This window comes from Chenopodium album, chromosome 11 (assembly GCF_948465745.1).
Source record: "Chenopodium album chromosome 11, dcCheAlbu1.1, whole genome shotgun sequence".
Lineage (NCBI taxonomy): Eukaryota > Viridiplantae > Streptophyta > Magnoliopsida > Caryophyllales > Amaranthaceae > Chenopodium > Chenopodium album.
Window position 1 is genome coordinate 53949606 of NC_137844.1, and position 22981 is coordinate 53972586.

The 22981-nt window shown below is 34.2% G+C and overlaps 3 protein-coding genes across 3 annotated transcripts; 2 read left to right on the forward strand and 1 right to left on the reverse strand.

Moving 5' to 3' along the window:
• Positions 1–1167: 1167 nt before the first annotated feature.
• LOC145567776 (endoglucanase 6-like) lies at positions 1168–7543 on the forward strand. The gene is made up of 9 exons (XM_081627151.1): positions 1168–1587; positions 1802–2014; positions 2992–3192; positions 4635–4724; positions 5316–5480; positions 5601–5885; positions 6009–6354; positions 6445–6576; positions 6702–7543. Exons 1-9 carry the CDS (start codon positions 1390–1392, stop codon positions 6998–7000), a joined length of 1929 nt encoding a protein of 642 aa, XP_081483277.1. The 5' UTR covers positions 1168–1389; the 3' UTR covers positions 7001–7543.
• Positions 7544–9153: 1610 nt separating this feature from the next.
• On the reverse strand, positions 9154–12371 carry LOC145566864 (putative protein phosphatase 2C 8). Its single transcript, XM_081626145.1, has 2 exons — positions 11842–12371; positions 9154–9480 (listed from the first exon to the last, which is right to left on the reverse strand). Exons 1-2 carry the CDS (start codon positions 12331–12333, stop codon positions 9154–9156), a joined length of 819 nt encoding a protein of 272 aa, XP_081482271.1. The 5' UTR covers positions 12334–12371.
• Positions 12372–19242: 6871 nt separating this feature from the next.
• Positions 19243–22523, forward strand: LOC145567778 (uncharacterized). Its single transcript, XM_081627153.1, has 6 exons — positions 19243–19524; positions 20029–20183; positions 20401–20618; positions 20741–21350; positions 21427–21948; positions 22034–22523. Exons 1-6 carry the CDS (start codon positions 19304–19306, stop codon positions 22189–22191), a joined length of 1884 nt encoding a protein of 627 aa, XP_081483279.1. The 5' UTR covers positions 19243–19303; the 3' UTR covers positions 22192–22523.
• The last annotated feature ends 458 nt before the right edge of the window (positions 22524–22981 follow it).

Here is a 22981-nt window from a genome sequence, read left to right on the forward strand (position 1 = left end):
TGTTGAATAAACATGGCATTATTCATCAAACCAGTTGTAGTGACATTCCTTAACAGTGTTCTTAGTACAATTATTTTGATCAATATAATGCCACTATCTGCTATAAATGATGACATTCCTTTCAAGAAATTACATGGTTTTGTTCCTGATATGTCTCATTTAAGGACTTTTGGTTGCCTGTGTTTTGCCACTACATCTAGAGTGAACAGAACTAAACTAGATGAAAGAGCCGAATCTTGTGTATTTTTGGTGTACTCAGTTAGTTAAAAAGAGCTATAAACTGTATGACTTTCTTCTCACAAAATCAAAATCTCAAGAAATGTTCAATTTTATGAGAAACTTTTGACCCGGTATTGATTCAATCCAACCTTCAACATATAATTTCAAACAAAAGGAAAGTAGAGCACTTTAAAAAAAAAAAAAAAAGGGAGGGAATATCATTTTATGAATTACAAACTATAAATGTCATTTCCTCTTTCAATGTGTTTGAAATGTAAAGATGAACTAGATAGACGAGTAAGATATATCGGCTTAATAGGGTTATTCTTCCTACTTTAAAATAAAAGCAATTAAGACTATCTTTGAACAGTTTTGACCAGCCACAATCATAATATGAAACAATCCCTCAAAGTCCAAACAACATGAGTTCCCATCCCACATCTCCATGGACAAAAGTAATAAATTCTCCACCAACAGAGGTAAAATTAAATGCTCCAATTTAACTGAAATGAGTAAAACAAACATAAATTTATGACTCATTTGATATTTTTTTGTCCATATCATACTTGTAAAACCTAAAAAAACTGTCCAAAATTAACCACAGTAAAAAAAAAAAAAAAAAATTACCCTTTTCCTTCTTCAGTTAAGTCCACACCGACCCTTCCCAGTAAAGACGAGGGAACCATTCCCACATGACTGCCCCTTTTCTCAACCGTTTTCTCTTTTCAATTTTTTTTTTCCATTTCCAAAAATAACAATTTAAATAAAAATAAAAAAGAAAATACTAATTTCATGAAATTAAAATAAATAAATAAATGTAATTGACATTAAATAATCTTTGCCTGTTTTTCTGCACAATTGGCATCTACCTTAGCCCTCTTTTCTTATATAGACCCCCTTCACCTCCTCCTTGCTTCCCTCACTCCTCTTCCTCTCTCTCTCTCTCTCTCTCTCTCTCTCTTCACTTCTCTCTCTCTAAATTTAATCCTTTTTTCAATTATCTCTCCTCATTTTCTTGGTGGGTTTATCAATTTTTAGTGATAAATCACACCAACATTGTGTTAATTTCACAAGTATAGCAACAATCTTACACTTTTGTTTTTTTTGGTAAAAAAATTCCTGGGTGTTTTTGCCAGAATTTGAAGAAGTGTTATAGTATTGGATAAATCAATGGAGAAAATGAAAATGGGGAGTTTGTTTGTTTTGGTACTATTGTGTGTTCCAATGGTGTTTGCTGCTCATAATTATGGTGATGCCTTAAGTAAGGGCATTCTGTTTTATGAAGCCCAAAGATCTGGGGTACTTCCCCATAATCAAAGGGTCACTTGGAGATCCCATTCCGGTTTAAATGACGGCAAGACCAGCGGGGTAAGTCTTAATAGTCATGTCGATAATGTAATTTAAACTAGTAACGTTACAACTTGCAACATGTGATAATAATGTAATTTGAACTAGTAATGTAACGTCGATTAGGTGGTAATTAGGTGAATGGGTAGTTTATCAGAATATTGACAAATTAAATAAGAAAATTGCAGTAGAATGAATTGTGTGCTAATTTATAGATGAAATGGTGATGGTATAGGTGGATCTTGTGGGAGGATACTATGATGCAGGTGACAATGTGAAGTTTGGACTACCAATGGCATTTACAGTAACAATGATGTCATGGAGTGTTATTGAGTATGGTGGACAAATGGCTTCTAATGGTGAACTTGGCCATGCTCTTGAAGCTATTAAGTGGGGTACTGATTATTTTATTAAGGCCCACCCTGAGCCCAATGTTCTTTATGGAGAGGTAATTTCTTCATTTTTGTATTTTACCTACTATTAATTTATTACTCCGTATTATTAATAATAGTATTAATATTATTGTTAATATGGTAGTTGTTGTTACAAAAGATTGTTTATTACTTTATAACAAATAAACCCGGCTAATAACTGATTTAACGTTTTGACTTTCACACTTATTAATGCACACGGAGTATGAATTCCTACTCGTATTTATAAATCATTGTTGTTGTTACAATTCTTACAAAAGATATGAGAATAACGTAAGATAAGCCTAATAAGATTTATGTGACTATGTTTTTTCTTAATTATAACTTACTCCGTATTGGAATTAAGTAAGTTATGTATTTGAGTATGATAAAAGTCAAAGTGTTGCGAAAATGGAGAAAGTGTGTGATTTTTGGTCGACGTGTTGTATACAAGGCATATTGATTTTCTGTGAAAATAGGGATAGTATTACAAGTTTATTGAACAACACTTTTTCTTGTTTGGTAATGTTTGTGCAAATTGTACTCTAAAATATAATAATTCTCATGTGAAACAGAGTGCTCTGTTTTTACTTCAATTGAGAGAAACCAAACAAAATGCTTGACAAAGTATTTTATTTGTTGTGCTTAAATACTTTTCTTTAGATTCGGAGTACAATTTAACCCCATTATAATAAGAGTACATATCATTAATTAATCAAAAATTGTAATTTAAATATTATTGTTGATTTTTCGAGCTACCAAAATCCAGAGGAGTTTGTGTATTACAAGCATTCTCTTGTTAGTTTATTATTGTTTCTGTTTTCTTAACTGAAATTAGGTATTCTAATTAATAGGTTAGCTAAAATTTGAAAAGTAAAAACAAAGTTTGATTTGAGTTGGACTGCATTGGAAATGGTTATATACTTAAATGCTCCACTATTTAGGGCTTTGTGAATTTTAAGTGGAATGTTAACAAAAAATTATGTAATTTTATACTCAATTTGACCAAATATAGGTTGGAGATGGGAACACAGACCATTACTGTTGGCAAAGGCCAGAGGATATGACCACTGATCGATCCGCCTACAAGATTGACCCAAGCCGACCCGGTTCGGATCTTGCCGGTGAAACAGCTGCCGCCATGGCCGCTGCCTCCATTGTCTTCCACCGCTCTAACCCTGCCTATGCTAGAGAACTTCTCACTCATGCTCGTCAGGTATACTTTTTTTAACTCTGTTTGTAACATGAGCGGATTAATGTATGTCATCTAATTTAGTTGGTAAAGTATAAACTACTGTTTGGTTAACAAAGTTGTTAAAATAAAGAGTCATATTTCAGAACTAGGCCACTAACCTACCGAATTATGCTTGCATTAATGGCGCGAATGTGACAACACAATCTCATTAAAACGGTCTAATTATGGTTAGCCAATTCTTTATAAACATGACTTAAAAACTTATACCTCAAATGAACAAATAACCAAATCAACAACAATGTTAAAAATTAGTTAAGTGATGAGATAATATGAAAGCGATTCAATTTTGGGTTTAACAGGTGATGGATGGTAAGATAAAAGGGGAGTGGGCGACAATAAATAAGTGAAAGTGGTGTGTGACTGTGTAAGAGTGTGTGTGTTTCACTTTCAATAAATTGGCCAAAGAGGAAGTTATGAGACGGTTACTGTGACAGAACACTTTTTCTCTTTCTATGTCAGGCTTAGCGTAGGGTGTTGTGTTGTGTTGCTTAGCGTGGGCTACTTCTGCAAAAACACCCCTATACATTTATTTCCTAACCGCCTGCCCTATTGCTTTTTTAAAGTGGTCAACCTAATAACAGAAATTAATACTATAAAATTAAATTAAAAGCAAATTTACAATTCATAGTCATAAATAATTCATTTTACCACGCATGATTTTTATGGAAATTTTAATGAAAGTATTATGTTGAATACATCGATATTAGAGTTTTAAGCCCGCATTTCTAATTACATTTGGACTTTGACTAATCTTACACACCCATACTACTAGTCTACTACTAATTGTCCCTTAGAAACTTTTTAAGTTAATTTCCAAAGGTGGCAAAACTACCAAGTATAATAATGTTACCCTCCAAGTGTTACTAAAGTTCGGGATAGATATAATTATCACGATATTCTTTTAGACTTATTCTCAAATCAGTTTAGGTCAACTTAATTCAATTCATTATTATATTTTTGATTCATTTCAGTTTAGTTTAATTTAGCCGAACAAGATTAGTGTATCTGAACTAGTAATACAATGTACTCCTATTAAGTATTGGTAGAATACGAGTAGAATAAATTTCGGCGGGTATATGGGAGCATTGAATACAAAACTCCTTTAATCACGGTCGTACAGATTTAGAGGTTGGGTTTGGGACCAGATCAGATCTGTACCGTAGATTCTACGATGGCCCAAAAAGGCCCAAATTAAATCACAGCCGTATGTTCTAAGATCCGATAAAAGTGCAAAATCTTCAAACGGGTCACGTGACATCAACTGTCGGTAGCATAATATCCTAACACATTTGAGACAAAACATATTTTCCCATAATTACCCTTCACTTTTCTGTATAATTACATGGCATGCCATTGGTTAGTGTTTACCTTTGTTTGATTATGAAATGAATTTTGTTTTGCAGCTGTTTGAGTTTGCTGACAAGTACAGGGGCAAATATGACAGCAGTATTACTGTGGCTCAGAAGTACTATCGTTCAGTCAGTGGTTATGCGGTATAGATTTTCTCTCTCCTACTTAAATTAAATTAGGTAATTAGTATAATTATTTAATCTACATTACCATCAACATTAAATAAGTGATGCAAACCTACAAATGATGCTTAAGCTTAACCAACTTCTCGAATTCATATTAATGGCTAACGATTTGTTAGTTATTATTTCGATTAAGGATATGAAATTGTATACCGTTGAGGACGTTATCTGGCTAATTGTATGCCATCTAGCCTTACTCTTTATCGGACTACCTAGGTCCAACAAACACTTTGTATGATATATAAGTGTCACCTTAGAATCAAAATTGGTTTCACAACATATTATGGGACAAAATTTGACATCTTTGCCATTCATTTGCTTTTGGATATGACATTGTAACTCGGTTGAAGTAGTACTTTGTTAGTAACAAATTAAAATTGATATGGAGTTCTTGGAGTATTCTGAACTTTCAATTGGGATTGAGGAGGGGGGGGGGGGGGGTGGGGGAGTGCAATATTGTACATGTTAAAGATTTTAATCAATTCTGCCAAAAAAAAAAGAGATTTTTATTTATGAACTAAATAATGATGGTGGCATTTATAATTTGTGTAGGATGAGCTTCTATGGGCTGCTGCATGGATGTACAAGGCAACCAATGACCAATACTACTTGGGTTACCTTGCCAAAAATGCTGAAGCTTTGGGCGGAACTGGCTGGGCAATGACTGAATTTGGGTGGGATGTCAAGTATGCCGGTGTTCAAGTCCTTGTTTCCAAGGTAAATTCCTCCAATCTGACTGAAGTATATTGATGGCTTCAAAGATAAAGTTAACTCTTGTAATTCTGTTTTTGTTCACTTACATTTTCTAATTGATGATATGGAAAATCTGTATTGCAGTTCTTGATGCAAGGCAAGGCAGGACCCTATAGATCAGTATTTGAGAGGTACCAGCAGAAGGCAGAATACTTTTTGTGTGCATGCCTTGGAAAGGGAAGCAAGAATGTTCAGAAAACACCCGGTGGCCTGATCTTCCGTCAGAGGTGGAACAACTTGCAGTTTGTCACCGGTGCATCCTTCCTTCTTACCGTTTACTCAGACTACCTTACCTCTGCTCGCTCAAGCATGCAGTGTTCTGCTGGCCGTGTAGCCCCAACTGAGCTCTTCTCATTTGCTAAGTCTCAGGTATAATTATGTGCTTCTTGACTACTTTGCTTCTCAATATGCAAGCGGCTTGATGAGTTTGTTGTCCTTATTTTGGAAATCACCACTGATTAAGACTGCTTTTGCTAATTTCTTAAACTCCAGATTGATTACATCCTTGGAGACAACCCAAGAGCAACAAGTTACATGGTTGGATATGGAAGCAACTATCCACAACATGTTCATCACCGAGCTTCATCCATTGTTTCCTACAAGAAGAACCCCACATTTGTCACTTGCAGGGGAGGATATGCAACATGGTATGGCATGAAATCAAGTGATCCCAATGTTCTTACTGGTGCTACCGTTGGTGGGCCTGATGCCTATGACAACTTTGCTGATGAAAGAGACAATTACGAGCAAACTGAGCCAGCCACCTACAACAATGCTCCTCTTATCGGTGTTCTAGCTCGTCTGACTGGTCACAGTGGTTACAACCAGCTACTCCCAGGTAAATTTAATGGTCACAATCTAGAACATTCAGAAATATATTAAGTGGATCGAACGTGAGTATTTAACAATGACTTTGGACAACTTGCAGTTCAAATACCAAATGTTAAGCCAACACCGGCGCCAAAGGCCAAACCAACTCCTGCACCAAAGGCAAAGCCTGCACCTGTGCGAAAGTTCTATCCTACTCCAGCACGACATGTGAAACCAGTTCATGCTCCAGGTACTGATTTGCTTTCCTTAAATGACTCTCAAGAAGCAAATTAGACTTGATCTTGGGTCTGGCTGCAGCAAAGTAAAGGGATTATTTCACCTTTAACGAACTGTTTTTTTTTCCTTCCATTGCAGCTTCATCATCTGCTCACCTTTCCATCAACCAGAAGGTCACAACTTCCTGGGTTCACCAAGGAAGAACATACTACAGATACTCCACAACAGTGACTAACAAGTCTAACAAAACAATTAAGGACATGAAGCTGTCTATTAACAAGCTTTATGGTCCTGTTTGGGGTCTTTCAAAGTATGGAAATACATACGGCTTCCCAGCATGGATGAGCGGCTTATCAGCTGGAAAGAGCCTTGAATTTGTTTACATCCACGCTTCAACTCCTGCTAGTGTTTCAGTCTCAAGTTACAACCTTTCCTAAGGAAAAACGGCTGTAAATTCAGCAAGAACAGGAACACAAGTTTATTTTTCATGAACTTGGGGTTGATGTAACAATTGTGCAGCGTATACTAGAGTCCAGTCAAGTTATTATCCTTTTTCTTTTTCTTTTTGAGTTGATAGTTCTACATATATCACTGGATGATGATAGGGCTGTAGGAGAAGAAAGCTTTAGGGTAAATAAGAGTGTAAGGTTGGAGGACGAAAGGTGTGAAGAGACGAATTAAATATGAGTGCTCATCCTCTTTCTCCTCGCCTTGGCTGCTTATATATATAGAATTTGCAAGAGTAAGATGTGTAAAAGAGAGAAGAGTGCGAAACTTGTTGGGAGTCTTTTTTTAGTTCCTTTCATGTAGTTCTATAGAGAGTGCTTCTAAGGTGTGACTTTTTCGTCATGTTTTGTGTTTGACGTTGTAAACTCTACAACATTTTTTCCTTTTCTGGTTTGAATGAGTATAGATTTCAGCATTTGTGTAATAGTGTATTATCGTTTTCTAGCTCTAATTCTCTTAAGAGTTTTGTTTCACCCCTTCTTAATTTCTTATGCTCAGCTACTTGTTGGTATCATTATTCAATCAGTTGACAATCTATGTCATACTTTATGTTAATGCAGTAAAGATTGTTTTTCTGTTAGTCCGCAAATTCTAATGTATTGCTCAAAGTTGACAGTCTAGTAGTCTACACACTGAGCTGGGATGTTGGACTTAGAGTACACTATTGGCTCGGTTGACACGTCTGAGCTGAGGTTAATATGCCCTTAGCTTGGGGCACTACTGTCATCGCAATGCAGGTTTTGGGCCAGTTTGAGATGTTGTAGCTGTTTTCTGTTTGGAGTTTGCCTGTTCTATTGTTGAGCCAAGTGGTTAGGATCACACTGAGCGTTACCTGTGTTACTGTCATCACGATACATGTATTGGGCCTGATCGAAATGTTTGTAGATGCTTGCAATTTTAGCTGTTCCTTAGTTGAGCCAAGTGGTTTGCGTTATAATTTGCAATTGGGCATAAAGTATAAGTGCTGGACTTTTATTTGTTGATGACTTGCTAGCTGCACTAGCTACAACGCCAACAAATGAAATCAAAATATTTTATTCGGCACAACTTATATGATCATGGTGAATAACTAAGGGCCTGTTCTGTAGTCCTGAATATGAGAATATCCACGAGTCCTTAGATGCGCGCCTGCTTGTTGGGGAAGAACAATTTAAACTTATTCTGATGGGATTGGGCTTTATGAATAATGAACAAGTTTATTTGATGCTTATTAGAAACCTAACTACTTGCAAGTATAAAAGCCAATCAACTACTAAGTACTTTATTTATCAGCAATTCGTAGTCAAGTTATGTCACAAGCTGCAGTTGAAGCAGTTCTTCCAGTAATGATATTAAAATTCGAAAGGATTATAACAAGAATTGGAAGGCTTCTCTATTGTTTTAAACATCCTAAAATAGTGTAGATAGTAGCATATACTTGTATGACTTATTTGGCTCTAGAAATAGGGAAATGTTATTCGATACTGTGCTGCCACAGGCTGCAGTTGAAGTGGTTCAGCCAGTAAGGTTATCGGAAGGAGTACAATTGTACAAACGTACAAGTACCCCGTTGTCTTCTCTCTTGCAATAGATAACCAATCCGAACATAATAATATACTGCAACGAATCCAATACATGGTGAAAGAACAAAAGTATGTGGAGAGATGCAGATATTACAAGGCTAAAAAATGAAGCTATTGATCAATGAGCCTGACTGATAATTATGTTAAGACATAAATCACATACAGTTGGTAAGAAATCTGTGTATAACTCTCAGAAAATATAAACCAGTTACTGATTTATGTCTTTAAGAAAAACATCCAACTTCTACTCTCTTCTACATGCTAAAACTATCGTACATACTAATCGATAGTTAAAAAAACACGATATAAAATAGGAAAGTACTGAAAGTCTAATATGATACACGTATGCTAAAGACGGGAAATGATTTTAACACTCCCAACAAAACGTTTCTTGCTCTTAGTAAGTCAAGAAAGAACATTACAATTACACAATTACACATTGTAAGAGTATAGTGCATAATGTAATTCAGGGAGGGGTTAAAATAATTAGCCATACAACTAATTATGTTTCAGACTATCAATCAAGTAGCTGAGCTTCCGGCATTGCCATGACCCTTTCCCAATTCAACCACTATGACACTAATATTATCTTGGCTGCCGCGAGCAAGAGCCAACTCCACCAGCATGGCAGCAGAAGCAGCTGCACAGTTGCCTATTGACCCTTCCACCATTCTTCTACTGACTACTTCACCCGAACAGCATTTCCTCACTAGGTCGCAGACTGTTTCGTTTGACACCACGTCCCATAAACCGTCACTAGCAATCACCATGAAGTATTCTGATGTGCCGCGCTTGTGGACTGTCACCTCAGGAACGGATATCATATTGACTCCATCTCGTTCATAAGGCTGCATTCACAAGGAGGAAGAAATTATTCAATTGGATCAACAAGGAGATATCATATGGTTCGAGTTGATTTATCAAAATTTGATGTCAATATATACACTACGTACTGAATAATGCACAAAAAATATTACTCTATAATCACAATTGTAATATTTCTCAAAAAAAAAAAAAAATAATCACAATTGTAATATATGTATACAAATCATACCTATCTTTTACTCTATAATTGCAATTTTATTAATTAATGCACAAAAAAAATGGAATAATGTTTAATTTCTTACCAATTTTTGTTGTGCAATTATTTAGGAGTTACATCCCAAGAGAAATTTAAATAGGGTGTTATGCAAATGAAGAGTTTTTCAATTAAACTAACCATTAATATATGAAGGTTAATGCATATATTGAGTTTTATAATCATTTATGGACTGGTATGAAGTGGCATCATATCATTTGCCAAATGGCAAAACTGGTGACACATGGAAAAATAACATGTCTTGCCATGAGTTTTAAGAATATACATTGATATTGATATTGATTGATTCGATATAAGGCCAAACTTTTGCTAGGACATAAATAATGTTGTAAAATGACAATCGTTTCATTCTGGTACAAAAAGTTTTACTAGCCATCGTAATCTTTTAATCAGGACCATAAATATTATAGTCTTCTATGGAGTAGTATTTTTTATTACTCGCAAATTTACACATATCTACTCAATGTAATAATGAATTGAACTTGGTCTCTAATTATATTCTTTAGCTATCTTGCCTCTAATTATATTCCTTAGCTATGTGAAAGCAAGAGGTTACCATTATGATAAGATCCTTTGCACTTGTGTATAAATGATGTACAACATAACAGAGAAAATACATTTAAGGCGAATGTAACAGTGTAAGAGTGCTAGCTCACAAGTAAACATGGGCAACGGGCCGTGCCGTGCCGCCGCGGGCCGTGGCTGGCCATGCCGCGGTGCGGGGCGTGCCGTGCTTAATTTTGGCATACCCCAGCCCACGGCACGTGGGCCGTGCCGTGCCTGGCGGGCCGCGGGCCAAACCGTGCCACTTAATTTTTTTATTTTATTATTTTTTTATTTTAATATATATATATATATAAATTGATTTATTGTGTTATAATAATTAAATAAGTTTATATAAATTAATCGATTTATATAAACTTATTTAATTAAGTTTATTTATATAAACTTAATTAAATAAGTTAATATAAATAAACTTAATTAAATAAGTTTATATAAATAAACTTATTTATTTATTAATTAAATAAGTTTATATAAATAAACTTAATTAATTAAGTTTTATTTGGGCATGGGCCGTGCCGGCGTGCCGACGACCGTGCCCGTGCCGAATTTCAATTTTTTGTTCACGGCACGGCCCACGGCCCACAAGTGGGCCGCCGTGCCGTGCCGGGCCCGTGCCGCCATGCCCATCTTTACTCCCAAGTCCCAACTATAGAAGTAGTAGAACAGTGTATGTTGAACCCTCAACTCCTCAAGGGTCAAGAACATTTCCGTTTCTTGTATAGAAAAGCTCTAAATTCTAATATCTTACACGTTGCTCCAAAAATATACTTTCTCTGTTTTTTTTTATTTTTTTAAGTTGACACCTTTCTATTATCACGCTTGCCAACGCATGTTTTTAATTATTAATATCTGTAATTATCAACATTGTAAAATTATAAAAAGTAGATATTTATAAAATATACCACAAAAGTACATTGAAACGATTCAAACAAGATCCCACATGAATATGTTTTATCGTATTTATAAACCACAAAAGCGAGTCATCAAAGCGTGTTGTGTGAATAGTGTAAAAGTCAAATGGTGTCAACTAAAAAAAACAGAGGAAGTATAAAACTAGGTAAAGCCGAATTAAAAAAAAAAAAAAAACCTACTTATCTTTAGGTATATAAAATGTTAACCATAGCCTTATCAGCCCCTTTAAAAACCGGCCTGCTAAACCATTAATTAAATAGGAAGCGGAATTATAAATTAGGATACCACGAGTCCAGCCACGACACAATGATCCCTAGCCACAAATATATAAAATGGTGATTAATAATCATTTAAACGTGAATATTGAGATTTATAGATCAGATAATAAGATCATTATGACTTGGAGACCTTGAAGTCTAAAACTAACTTATTACATACTTCGTATATGATACAATCATAGCGATGTATGGAGTATTAAATTTGTAAGAAAATTAAGAATCATGACCAGATAAGTTGAATCAAATATGAAAAAGGAATCAAAGATGATTAGAATAGAATAACTTGCATAAACAGAAACCTTAGGTAATGGACATGGTTGTTTATTATTAGAAGGGAAATGTGATCGAGATCTAACCTTACGGTCACGTGACAGGGGTAGCACGGAGCCGTCACAGAACAAGACAGCTCTAGAATCACCACAGTTAGCCACCACAATCTCCTCCTTGCTTACCATGACCACCAATGCGGTAGACTCTACCGCCTCCTCGGTGTTAGCAACATCCTCCGCTGCGACTACCTCACCGTTCATCCTAGCAAAGCTGGTAGTCATCACACTCTCCCAGTGATCCACCCGGCCCGCGACAAGGAGCTGCTCCGCCACGACGTGGTGGAGCCTCTCCTTACACCTCTGTGCTACCCTATAGCTACCGTGTCCATCATACACGGCGAAGAAATCATAACTCATCAACTGATCAGGCAAGTTATTGTCGTTTCCCCTTCTGGTAGAGTGGAACTTAGTGACTTGGACTAGAGCAGGGGCAATAGTGACAGCATCCTCCATGGATCTTCGGCGTCCGATCACGGAGATTACGCCGTGGGAGATGGTGGTGTTTGTTGGTGCATCCATGCTTAGCTCCTCAGTTTTAACCAAACCCAATACTGGCTCCCCTTCACTAACACTGTTTTGACGATCATCTGCACATAAATAAACATATATATACACTATAGTATTAGTATTTTGCTATTTGTTGGTTAAATTAATTATTATACTACCACTTGTATTAGTAGTACAGGTCAAAGACTTTGGTACAAGGAAACTCGCCCTTACCCCCCGACCTGATGAGGAGTACGTCAATTAAATGTTCAATCAAGTGGTATTTTTTTACAATTGTATTATTATTGGCTTATAACATTCCAAATTTCCAACTATTTCTTGTCGGGTTGGGTGCAATCAAATTACATCCGGATCTGGCCATAGGCAAAGAAGAACATATGCACGGGATGTTAATTAGTTTAATTTGTTGAATTCTTTGCAAGTTATATAATTTTGTCTAGCTATTATATATATTGACATATTATCCGCGTGTCTTGGCTCTTTACTTGTAAGTTTTAACCCAACAAAATAAGAAAGAACAAACGTGTACTATTATTTATATATATATATATATATATATATATATATATATATATATATATATATATATATATATATATATATATATATATATATATATAAACCTACTTTTATTAATTAATTAACATGCACTACAATAAAATATACTCCATGATATGTATAAAAAGTATTGAATATGTCATCATTAAGCAGAAAATATATAGAAGCTTAGAAGAAGAGAGGTTGAAAGCAAATTCAATCTTGAACTTCTATATAATTTCATTCTTGAAGGGATTTATTTTATTCATTCTAGTGAGATGTTATTATATTCATAGCTTTAATTGTATGATAGATACGAAGTATATGGTAATAGAATGAATAAGTAAGTAAATAAATACGAAGTATAAATTTTGTAAAAAAATTTAAATGATTAAAATGTACAAAGTATCGAAACTTGTCTTGAAAATTTAGAATCTTATACCACAAACACGTTTTTCTTCTATATTTCATTATTTAGTTATCATTATCAACTTTGATCTAGGTAAGTATATTGGAGGAAACAAGCATACAACGTATTCTATGATCATCTTAGGAAGTATATGAGAAAATTGAATTGTATTTTGTAGACAAATTCATCACTATTACTACCATTAAAAATTGTCGATAAATACGTCGTGAATATATACATGATGGTCGTATTAATTCACTATTAATGAGAACGTATGTAAAATATACATGCGAATAAGTGAATATAAAATGAAAGGGGTTTATAATCGTTTACTCCGTACAAAAATGGTTGACTTCAAGCCCGCCTATTTAAGTATAGATTTAAATATAATATACATGATGCTTGCTTCTAATTTACAAGAATAGGTACTAGTAAGTCTTTTAAAGAAGAGTGCTCCTTTTATTATCGATTAATTTAAAAAAAAAAAAAGAGTTAAATTCGAGTAAAATATAGTGTAAGTAAGATTTACTTTTTGAAAAGTTAGAAAATAATAAAAAAGAAAGAGAGAAATAGTAAGGACTTATTAAATATTAGTAATAAGGAGCGAGAGATAATAAAATAAAATAAAAGTGGAGATTATGGTTGGAGAAAGATAAAATTAGAAAAATAAATTAAGATGTTAAAAAAGGAAGTTATGCACTAAAAAGTGACCAATTTAGTAAAGTGAGGTCATATTAGCAATCCACTACCATATATATATTAATCAATCAGAATTATTTGACTCTTTAAACACTAAATTAGATTAATTTATTCATAGATTATGAAAATTATTCACCCTATAATAATGTTAGGAGTATATATATTCTATATGAGTACATCATTTTAAAACGCTTAAAATAGTACTCTATGGAACTAACAATGTGAAACGGAGGGGTAGAGAGTAAGTAATAAGTATTCCATTTTTTTTTTTATATGTTGAATAGACAACAAACTCCTCATAACCTTATTTTCGTTTTGCATACATCATGCACATCAAATACCATAAGCACATAGAGGGACAAAAAGGATTGATGATTAATAAATTAAAGTAATTATAGAGTTTGTAATAATCCTGAAATAAACGTGGGATCAGCATGTAAACCACTACGTACTAATCAATAAGCTAAGTTTCCAAAAACAATACAAGTACAATTCATTACCTTGAGGGGACGTCGTTGTAGTAGACGATGGTGACGAAGACGAAGACGACGAGGACACCTCGTAGCTGTTTAGTTGCGGACTGCTTGAAGCGGCCGAGTTGCTCAGACTCGCCGCTTTATCATCGACCAAACACGAAAACGGCACGTTGGTTTTGTTGTGTTTATCATGGTTAACTTTCCTTGACCCCCGAAGAGTAGTCCTCTTCGGCTGGCGGCGCCGGTTATGTATTACACCTATCATAAGTTTAGATGTCCTTAATTTGATGGACTTACTTGGGTGATACATTTCTTCACTAGTAAAAGCAGGATGAAGAAGAGAAAGAAGAGTGGTATAGAAGAAAAGTGGATTCATCGGTTGTTTGGAAGATGTTTTATTGTTTCTACAACTTTCTATGTAAATATATATAGGATATATAACTAGGCAAGAGGTGATTCATTAACTGTATGTAAAAAGAAAGGATTGTCTATTATACAAGGTGGACACATATGCATGATTCATAGTAAAGGGTCTATCCTTGTAAACTTTGTATTGGATTCAATAATGAGATACTTCGGTTTACTCAGTCTGTCTATTGTTCTATTATAAATTTTGTTAAACTGACACGTATAAATATCTTCTCAAACAATTTTTAATTTGACCGTCTAGAACTTAAAACTATTGTCACTTTACTTAACACGTATGTATAGAGTAGTGATATGATGATCCACAAAACATTGTATACATATTATCATTCAACTTCATTCAGTTTATTTTGATATTGTACCGAATCATCTTCTTGTTACATGATTCATACATCTAATATATTATATAGTAATTATGATTGAGGGTTTGTGTACGATAAGTTACAGCTTCTAGTAGTAAACGGTGACCGGTACTTTAATTCGAGGGTAGAAAGTGTATACGTAGTATGTAGTACATGCTTGTGAGAAATGTGAATGTGGTATATCGCAAACTCTGATGACCGAAATCAGGGGAGTTTGAAAGAAGGGGGGTGTAGGTGGACGGCTGAGATTGAAGTAAAGGGTACAGATGTAAGGTGGATAAAGAAGTTTAATCGGTGGATGATTCATCATCAGAGGTTACAAGTATATAGCTCCCCAATATTTGGACAACGTGTCGTTTAAGGATGTCGCGGTTACTTGGACCTGAGAATTTTTGGTAGCTGCCATTTTTTTAGAAGTTCATTTTTTGGCAGCTTCAAAAATCAATTATACTTTGACACATTTTAATTTTTAATAATCTCACTTTAACTAGTCTATCCATATGTTTCCTCAATTTATAAAGATCGCAACATAAATTCATTTTTTTATCGGACAATGCTTAAATTTCAACAATGAAGAATATCTTTACTTATCTAATATTAATAATTTTTTTGATGTAATCATATAATTATCAAAGGTTGTATTTTTTTTTTTGCTATTTTATCATATATCCCTCTTTTTATGATCTTCATTTCGATCATACTTTTTTGTTACTCCATATTCATCATCTCTCATATCCCTTTACACTTATACATTTTTGTTGTTAATGTAATAGGCAAAAGAAATGATCATATATAGCTGAAAAACCAAAAAAAAAAAAAAAAAAAAATTAAAAAAAATTAATTGTGTCAATTATTTATGAACAGAAAAAGTAATAGTTTATTATGTGATTAATTATCTGATTGCATTATAAAAGTGTTTGCATATACATAGTGTATTATGTCTAGCAAGTTTGGACCGTAATCAAATCAGACCAAACCGTTTGGTTTACGTTTTGTAAAAATACGGTTTGGTTTCAATTTTTTTGTAAACACGGTTTATGGTTTGGTTTGGTTTCTCAAAAATTATAACCAAACCGTAAACCAGTAAACCGTATTTTAATATTATATAATTTTAAATAAATTAAAATAATTATTATATATTATAAAAAAAAAAACCAAAAAAACATGAAAAATCAAAAGAAAACTATAAGTGTTACTGTGTTAGCACTTGATTATTAGTTGATAGTTATTTTTATTATAACTTTGTAGTACAATTTAATCCCTTTGAGCTAATTAATTAAACTTTATTATAAATTTACTAAGTAATATTTGACAATTTTTAGGAAAAAATATCGTCTCATCATAAACCGCAAATCAAACCGCACCAAACTGTATTATTACGGTTTGATTTGATTTGGTTTCAATACTAATATGGTTTGGTTTGGTTTGAAAAATTAACCAAACCGTATTTTGTGGTTTGGTTTGGTTTGGACTCAAACCGCACCAAACCAGACCATGTTCACCCCTAAGCAAGATTTGTTGATACAATATCAAGAAGAAGCATTCAACTTTTAATGATAAATTTTTTTATGAAAGGGCATAGTTGCATAAGTAAGCAATTTTTAGTTGTATAAGTACTCCCTCCGTGTTTTTTTAAGTATTACAGTTTGACCGACATATGATTTTAGGCAATTTAATTGACTTAAATAAAATAAGAGGTAAGTGGGGTAGTTGGAGTATTAAAAATTGTAAAAGAAAGATAGTGGGATTAATAGTTTATTGAAAAGTAATGAATGTGAGAGGAAATATATAATAAAAAAAAAAGTAGTAGTGGATTTGGATGGGGACCATAAGAGGAGAGAGATATAATATTTTAATGTAGTTTTTTGCCAAAAAAGGAAGTGTAACACTTATTAAAACATGGCCGGATTTGATAAGTGTAACACTTATTAAAACACGGAGGGAGTAAGCAATTTTATTTTTTTGAAAGAAAGATGCAAGAATTATTAGGACAAGGCTGGACGAGTTAAGCTAAAATACGGTCCTTGAACTTTGGTATTTGTAACATTTTAGTCCCTTAACTTTCAAATGAGGCAAAATGGTCTGTCAACCACCAATGACACATTTTTCAGGTACAAATTATCTGACTAAGCATAGTTTAGGGACCTTGGTGCACATGTGGCAATAAATTTAATGATTTTAAATGTAAAGTTTAGTGACCTTTAGCTGATGAGTTGGCATTAATTAAATTAGAAATGAAAGTTTAGGGACAATTATAGGGTGAGGTGGCTAATGTAATTATTATAAGCCAAAGTTTAGAGACCTTAAAGGGACACATGATGCTCCCATACAAGAGTGATTATAAGTTTTAACCCCTAAGTGTAACTTAGTTCAATTAAACTAATTTCATTTCAACTAAACCAATTTAATTTTAGTAAAAATTATTTACTTTTTAAAAATATATGAGTGAGATAATTTAAGCGTGAATGTATGATCGTCGCCATTTACTTCAGTTAAACACATTTAGTTAATGATCTAAGGAAGTTATTATTTTCTCCTAGAAATTAACACAAGAAAAAAGAAGAAAAAAAGGAAAACCCTTAAATTTGTCTCACATAAACCCAAAAAAATTGAAAATCATTTAGAACACAAAACAAATAGAAAAAAAAACCCTTGAAATTCACACACAAAAACCCAAAAAATTGAAAACCTTTTAGAACATAAACTCATGAAAAATTAAGTGAGATAAAGTTGTGGGGTGGTATTATTTTTATTCTAGTTTCATAAATTTATTTAGTTTTATATTACAAAGTTTGGGTTTGTCTTACCCACTCACTTTGAAAACACATTATATTTTTCGGTTTTATTTATTTTTATTTAAATTTATTTTGGTGTGTGGAATATATAAAGGGTTAGGAGTTAGGATTTGAGGATGTGTGGTTAATGAGTTTAGGTGGGATATATTGTATAAAATTTGATTACGAAAAAATGGTAGGAAGTAAAGTAATGATAAAAAAAATATAAAATATATCATGATTATTAAATTTTATTAGCAATTTTTATTCTTGCCAACTCACTTTATAAATATTTGATTAAAAAAACTCACTTTATGAATTTCTAATCTTTTGTTTATATCGTTTCAAAAAAAAAAAAAACTTTTGTTTGTATTTAATTTAATTAATTGACTATGATCTAACAAGTCCCTAAACTTTTGCTTTTAAAAAATAATTATAGTCCCTAAACTTTGCTGACTCATCACTGGAAATCCTTGAACTTTGGCTTAGTTGGCATTGACATCCCTAAACTTTGTTGACTAGAAAGTTCCTCCACCAGAAATGGTGAGGTAAGGGTGGTTGAGGGACCTTTTTGCCTCATTTCAAAGATAAGGGATCAAATATGCTACTAATGACAAAGTTGAGGGACCGTATTTTAGTTTAACTCAAGGCTAAACTAAAGTAGTTTTTCAAATTTGGTAGGTTGTACTTAGTTGATACCTGAGTATATACTATTACTCTGTATTAAACCTGTCTAAAATAAAATATAATGAGTCAAACCTTAAACCTACAACTTGCTTTCAAAGCACTAAAAATTGAGCTTCAAGTAGACATATCAAACACATTAGTTGAGTTAAAAATGAAGAAATTTTGACTTCTGTTATCTTAGATTGTTACATTATGAATTTGGGTGGAACAATGCTCGACTATGATCTAAAACTTATTTATGAATGAATCAATCAGGACGAAAAATTGCTAGATTAAACTTGACACATTATTTTATAAATTAGGGTCTGTTCAGTCCACCTAAGAAAAATAAGGTTTTAGTGAAAATAATTTCACTTCAATAAAGATCATGTACTTCAAAGAAAAATATATTGAAAAATAATAATTTATTTACAGCAAAAATAAGATAAAGTGATTACCGCCTTACTTGAATTCGGATAAAACCACAACATTTTCGAGTCAAATTTCCGAGGGTCAATAGTGTCATTATTGACCAATTTTAGAACACAAGCCGAAAATGCATACAACTTGTTTTCTCCTAAGCTAAGAAACAACGTCAAAGTAGAAAACAAAAGTGGTCAACAAAAGACAGCCATGAAAGGAAGTAAGCTTGAGGAGAGAGAAAGATACACAAAAATGGCGGATATCGACAGTAGACTTGCGAGGATGTGCATTGATGCTGCAACTGATAGCAGATACGCCGTCGATAAATGGCGGATGCAGCGCCGATCTCTGGAACGCCTCCCTTCGCCGCTCGCTTCCGCTCTTCTCCACCGCCTTTTGCATCGCCGTCTTCTCTACCCTTCCTTGCTCGAGTTTGTTTCTCTTTCTTCCTTTTGAATTGTATTAACTGATGATTATTGTATCTTCAATTCATAGTCAAATTTTACTTTGATGAAATTCGATTTTGTTTGATCGAGTTTGAATTATGTTCAATTGTTGGGTCAATTGACGAATTGATGATCATTTTATATTTTTAATTCTATGTTTTTGCTGCCTGATTACATTGTTCGAGGGTTAGGAATCTAATTAGTAGAATAGTGAAAGAGTATATGGATCTTTGGTATTAAATTGAATTGTTTTGAGGATGTTCAATTGAGAGTGTATTAGCGATTTCTATTATACACACGATTGTACCTAGCTTGTACTCCAAATGAGCAGAACATAGCCTAGGGTGTACCTAGAGCTAAAATGTACTCTGAAATTTAGAGCAAGAGTGATATAGGATGAATTAGTGTTATGATTTTTATCTCTTATGCTCTCACATTTGTGATTTTGCCAATGTTTGATTTGTTCTGTGTATGTGGTTTTTTGTGTAGAGTGTTCAAATTTAGTGTAGAGGAGGTTGATTTAAGTGGGGAGAACTCGGTGGATGCGGAGTGGATGGCTTACTTGGGAGCATTTTCTTATTTGCGCTCCCTCAATGTGGCAGACTGCTACCGGATTAATAACCCTGCGCTTTGGCCTCTTGCAGGTCTACATTTTCTTCCGAGGCTTTTGTTTTCCTTCCTGGTTCAGTTGTGTGACTATGATTTCGGTATTGAATTAGAACATAAAATCTTTAGCCATGATATTCTCAAAGTTCTTGGATGTCTTGTGGCATATCCTGTTTTCTGTAAAACTTGCTGTTTGGAACTTCATGTATATGGAGAATGCTGCTTAACCAGCTCATGCTCATCTCTCATTTTCAGGGATGACCAGCTTAAAGCAGCTTGACCTTTCAAGATGTATGAAAGTCACTGATTCTGGAATAAAGCATCTTCTATCCTTGTCACAATTAGAGAAACTTCACGTCTCACAGACAGGAGTAACTGCTGATGGTGTGAAGCTTCTCTCTGCACTTCGGAATCTATCTACGCTGGACTTAGGAGGGCTGCCTGTTTCAGATTTGGCATTAAGTTCCCTTCAGGTAGGGTTTTATCCCTCTGTTGATGCTTATGTTTCTGGCCTCTTAATCCTGCAATACTTTACTTTTTCACAGTAGAAATGCTGTAACATGTGATGCTTTGCGCTATTTTCTCTGCATAATAGGAATTGACAAACCTTGAGTATCTTGATGTATGGGGGAGTGAAGTATCTGATGAAGGGGCTGCAGCTTTAAAGAACTTTCCCAAGTTGAGTTTCTTGAATGTAGCTTGGACCAATATCACAAAGTTTCCAAATCTGCAGTCTATTCAAAGCTTGAACATGAGTGATTGCGCCATCCTTTCTGTATTGGAAGATAAAAGTGATCGAGTAACCCTAAGAAAGCTGATTGCCCATGGGTCCTCATTCTCGGAGGCCGAGATAGTCTTTTCGACTACTGAGGCAAGCTGTCTGTCTTTCTTAAATCTATCAAACACCTCTCTTAGTAATTTTGGTTTTTTGCGTTGCATGGTTGCTCTAGAACATTTGGATCTTAGTTCTTGCACTATACAAGATGATGCTGTTGAAGCAATTTCTTGTATAGGTGCAAATTTGAGACACTTAAATCTGAACAACACAAAAGTCAGCAATGCCGGATTGGAAACTTTGGCAGGACATGTTCCTAAGCTTAAAGCTCTGTCATTGTCTCACACACTAATTGATGATTTTGCCATAGCATACATGAGTACGATGCCTTCCCTGAAGACACTTGACTTGAGCAATTCAAATATTAAAGGTAATTTGGAACTCGGATTATTGATACGAAGTATTAAATTGTGTTGAGCAAAAGTTGAAATGACATTTTTTATCAGGTTTTATTCATCCAAGTAGCAATGAAGATGAAGTCTTCTCGCTAGCTGCATTACAGGACCTGAAGCACTTGGAAAGGTTAGATTTGGAAAAGACCAAAGTGAATGATGCAGCTGTCTATGCTCTATTAGGTTCTAGGGAGCTAAGCCATTTATCACTTAATAGCACCGCCCTTACCGACAAGTGCCTGGAATATCTCTCACAAGTAAAAAAGCTGGCGAGACTTAGCATTCAGGGTACTCTTCTGACCAATGGGGCAGTTGAGTCATTCAACCCACCTGTAACACTAGAAGTGCTTGATTTAAGAGGGTGTTGGCTTTTAACCATTGATTCTCTGACATCATTCTGTAAGAAGTATCCTGGTATCAGAGTGAGGCATGATCATCTATCTCTAGCTTCAGCAGACCTTAACTGCTCCGGCCCTAATGCAGCTCTGTCACAGAAGAGCTTGAAGGCCTCGAAGTTGAAACAAAGAGAAGGAAAATCATTCGTATCACCCACCTTGTTCAACAAGGAGGCATTAGGCAAGTATAGTATTCTTACTGCTTTATCTAGCCAGTCATTTGTATTGTGGTCTTTATCTAACCCCTGATCAATATTTTGATATAGATCAAAGGATTAAGTATAGTAGAGAGGAGCTAATTACCATGCAGCACTTATCACCACCACTTGCTCCAGCTTTAGACGTAGATATAGCGGCACCAAATATGGATGAGCTCTCACAGTTTTGTTCTCATCTGTCACCCGCTGCAAGAATTGAACAATGACCAATATTCTCTGTAACCTAAGATCAACGAAGTATTGTAAGAACTTTTATCATGCATCTTCAGTAGTGTTGACTGACGTGATTGCTGCATGAGGAATGGTCACATGTTTTAGATTCTTTAGAATCCGCCGAAGTTTGTTCGCTATAACTAAAATGGAAGGAATTGCCAAGATCTAACCTAAAATACCATTTTGTATTGTTCAGATGTGCATGTTGTAACTTCATGATTCTTTGTATGAGGGGTTAAGTTGACCAATGTACCGTTTTCCTTCTCGTTTTAACATGCAATGAATCCTTTTGTAATAGGTAAAATAATAATATGGAAATTGTTCATTGGTAACCTTGCATTTTGCCTTGTTATATTTGCTAATCAATTTATAAATGGGAGTGTTCCAAAACTCAAATTCTAAGCCCTTGAAAAAGACAAGTAACTTCCCAATAGTTATATCCCCTTCTAACTTCTTCAATTACATGGTGGCAAATGATATATCTCGTGCATTATCATAGTTAAGAGGCGGCAACAAGATCAATGGAAAATTACCAGATAAAATATGCTAGGAAAATGGGTGATTTGATATAACTATAGTTACTTTGAGTCAGCGTTTAACCATTAATAATGTTATGTTGTTCAAATGACATAATGTGATAATCACTTAACTAGACATAATGTAAGATTACCAATGAAGATTTTCCAAATAATGTTGCAAATCTCGCATTAACTTGCACTTCGATATTTATTCTCCAAACAGATCCTCATTTGTGCGTAAGTTTTGATTATGTGGTCAGGTTCC

Bases quoted from the DNA above. Each gene is read 5' to 3' on its own strand.
- LOC145567776 (XM_081627151.1), top strand. From the start codon at position 1,390: ATGGAGAAAATGAAAATGGGGAGTTTGTTTGTTTTGGTACTATTGTGT. The intron at 2,015-2,991 runs GTAATTTCTTCA...GACCAAATATAG, and splicing joins CCAATGTTCTTTATGGAGAG to GTTGGAGATGGGAACACAGA. The intron at 6,577-6,701 runs GTACTGATTTGC...CTTCCATTGCAG, and splicing joins GAAACCAGTTCATGCTCCAG to CTTCATCATCTGCTCACCTT.
- LOC145566864 (XM_081626145.1), bottom strand. From the start codon at position 12,333: ATGGATGCACCAACAAACACCACCATCTCCCACGGCGTAATCTCCGTG. The intron at 9,481-11,841 runs GTTAGATCTCGA...TTGTGAATGCAG, and splicing joins CCCTGTCACGTGACCGTAAG to CCTTATGAACGAGATGGAGT.
- LOC145567778 (XM_081627153.1), top strand. From the start codon at position 19,304: ATGAAAGGAAGTAAGCTTGAGGAGAGAGAAAGATACACAAAAATGGCG. The intron at 19,525-20,028 runs GTTTGTTTCTCT...TTTTTTGTGTAG, and splicing joins CTCTACCCTTCCTTGCTCGA to AGTGTTCAAATTTAGTGTAG. The intron at 21,351-21,426 runs GTAATTTGGAAC...ATTTTTTATCAG, and splicing joins GAGCAATTCAAATATTAAAG to GTTTTATTCATCCAAGTAGC.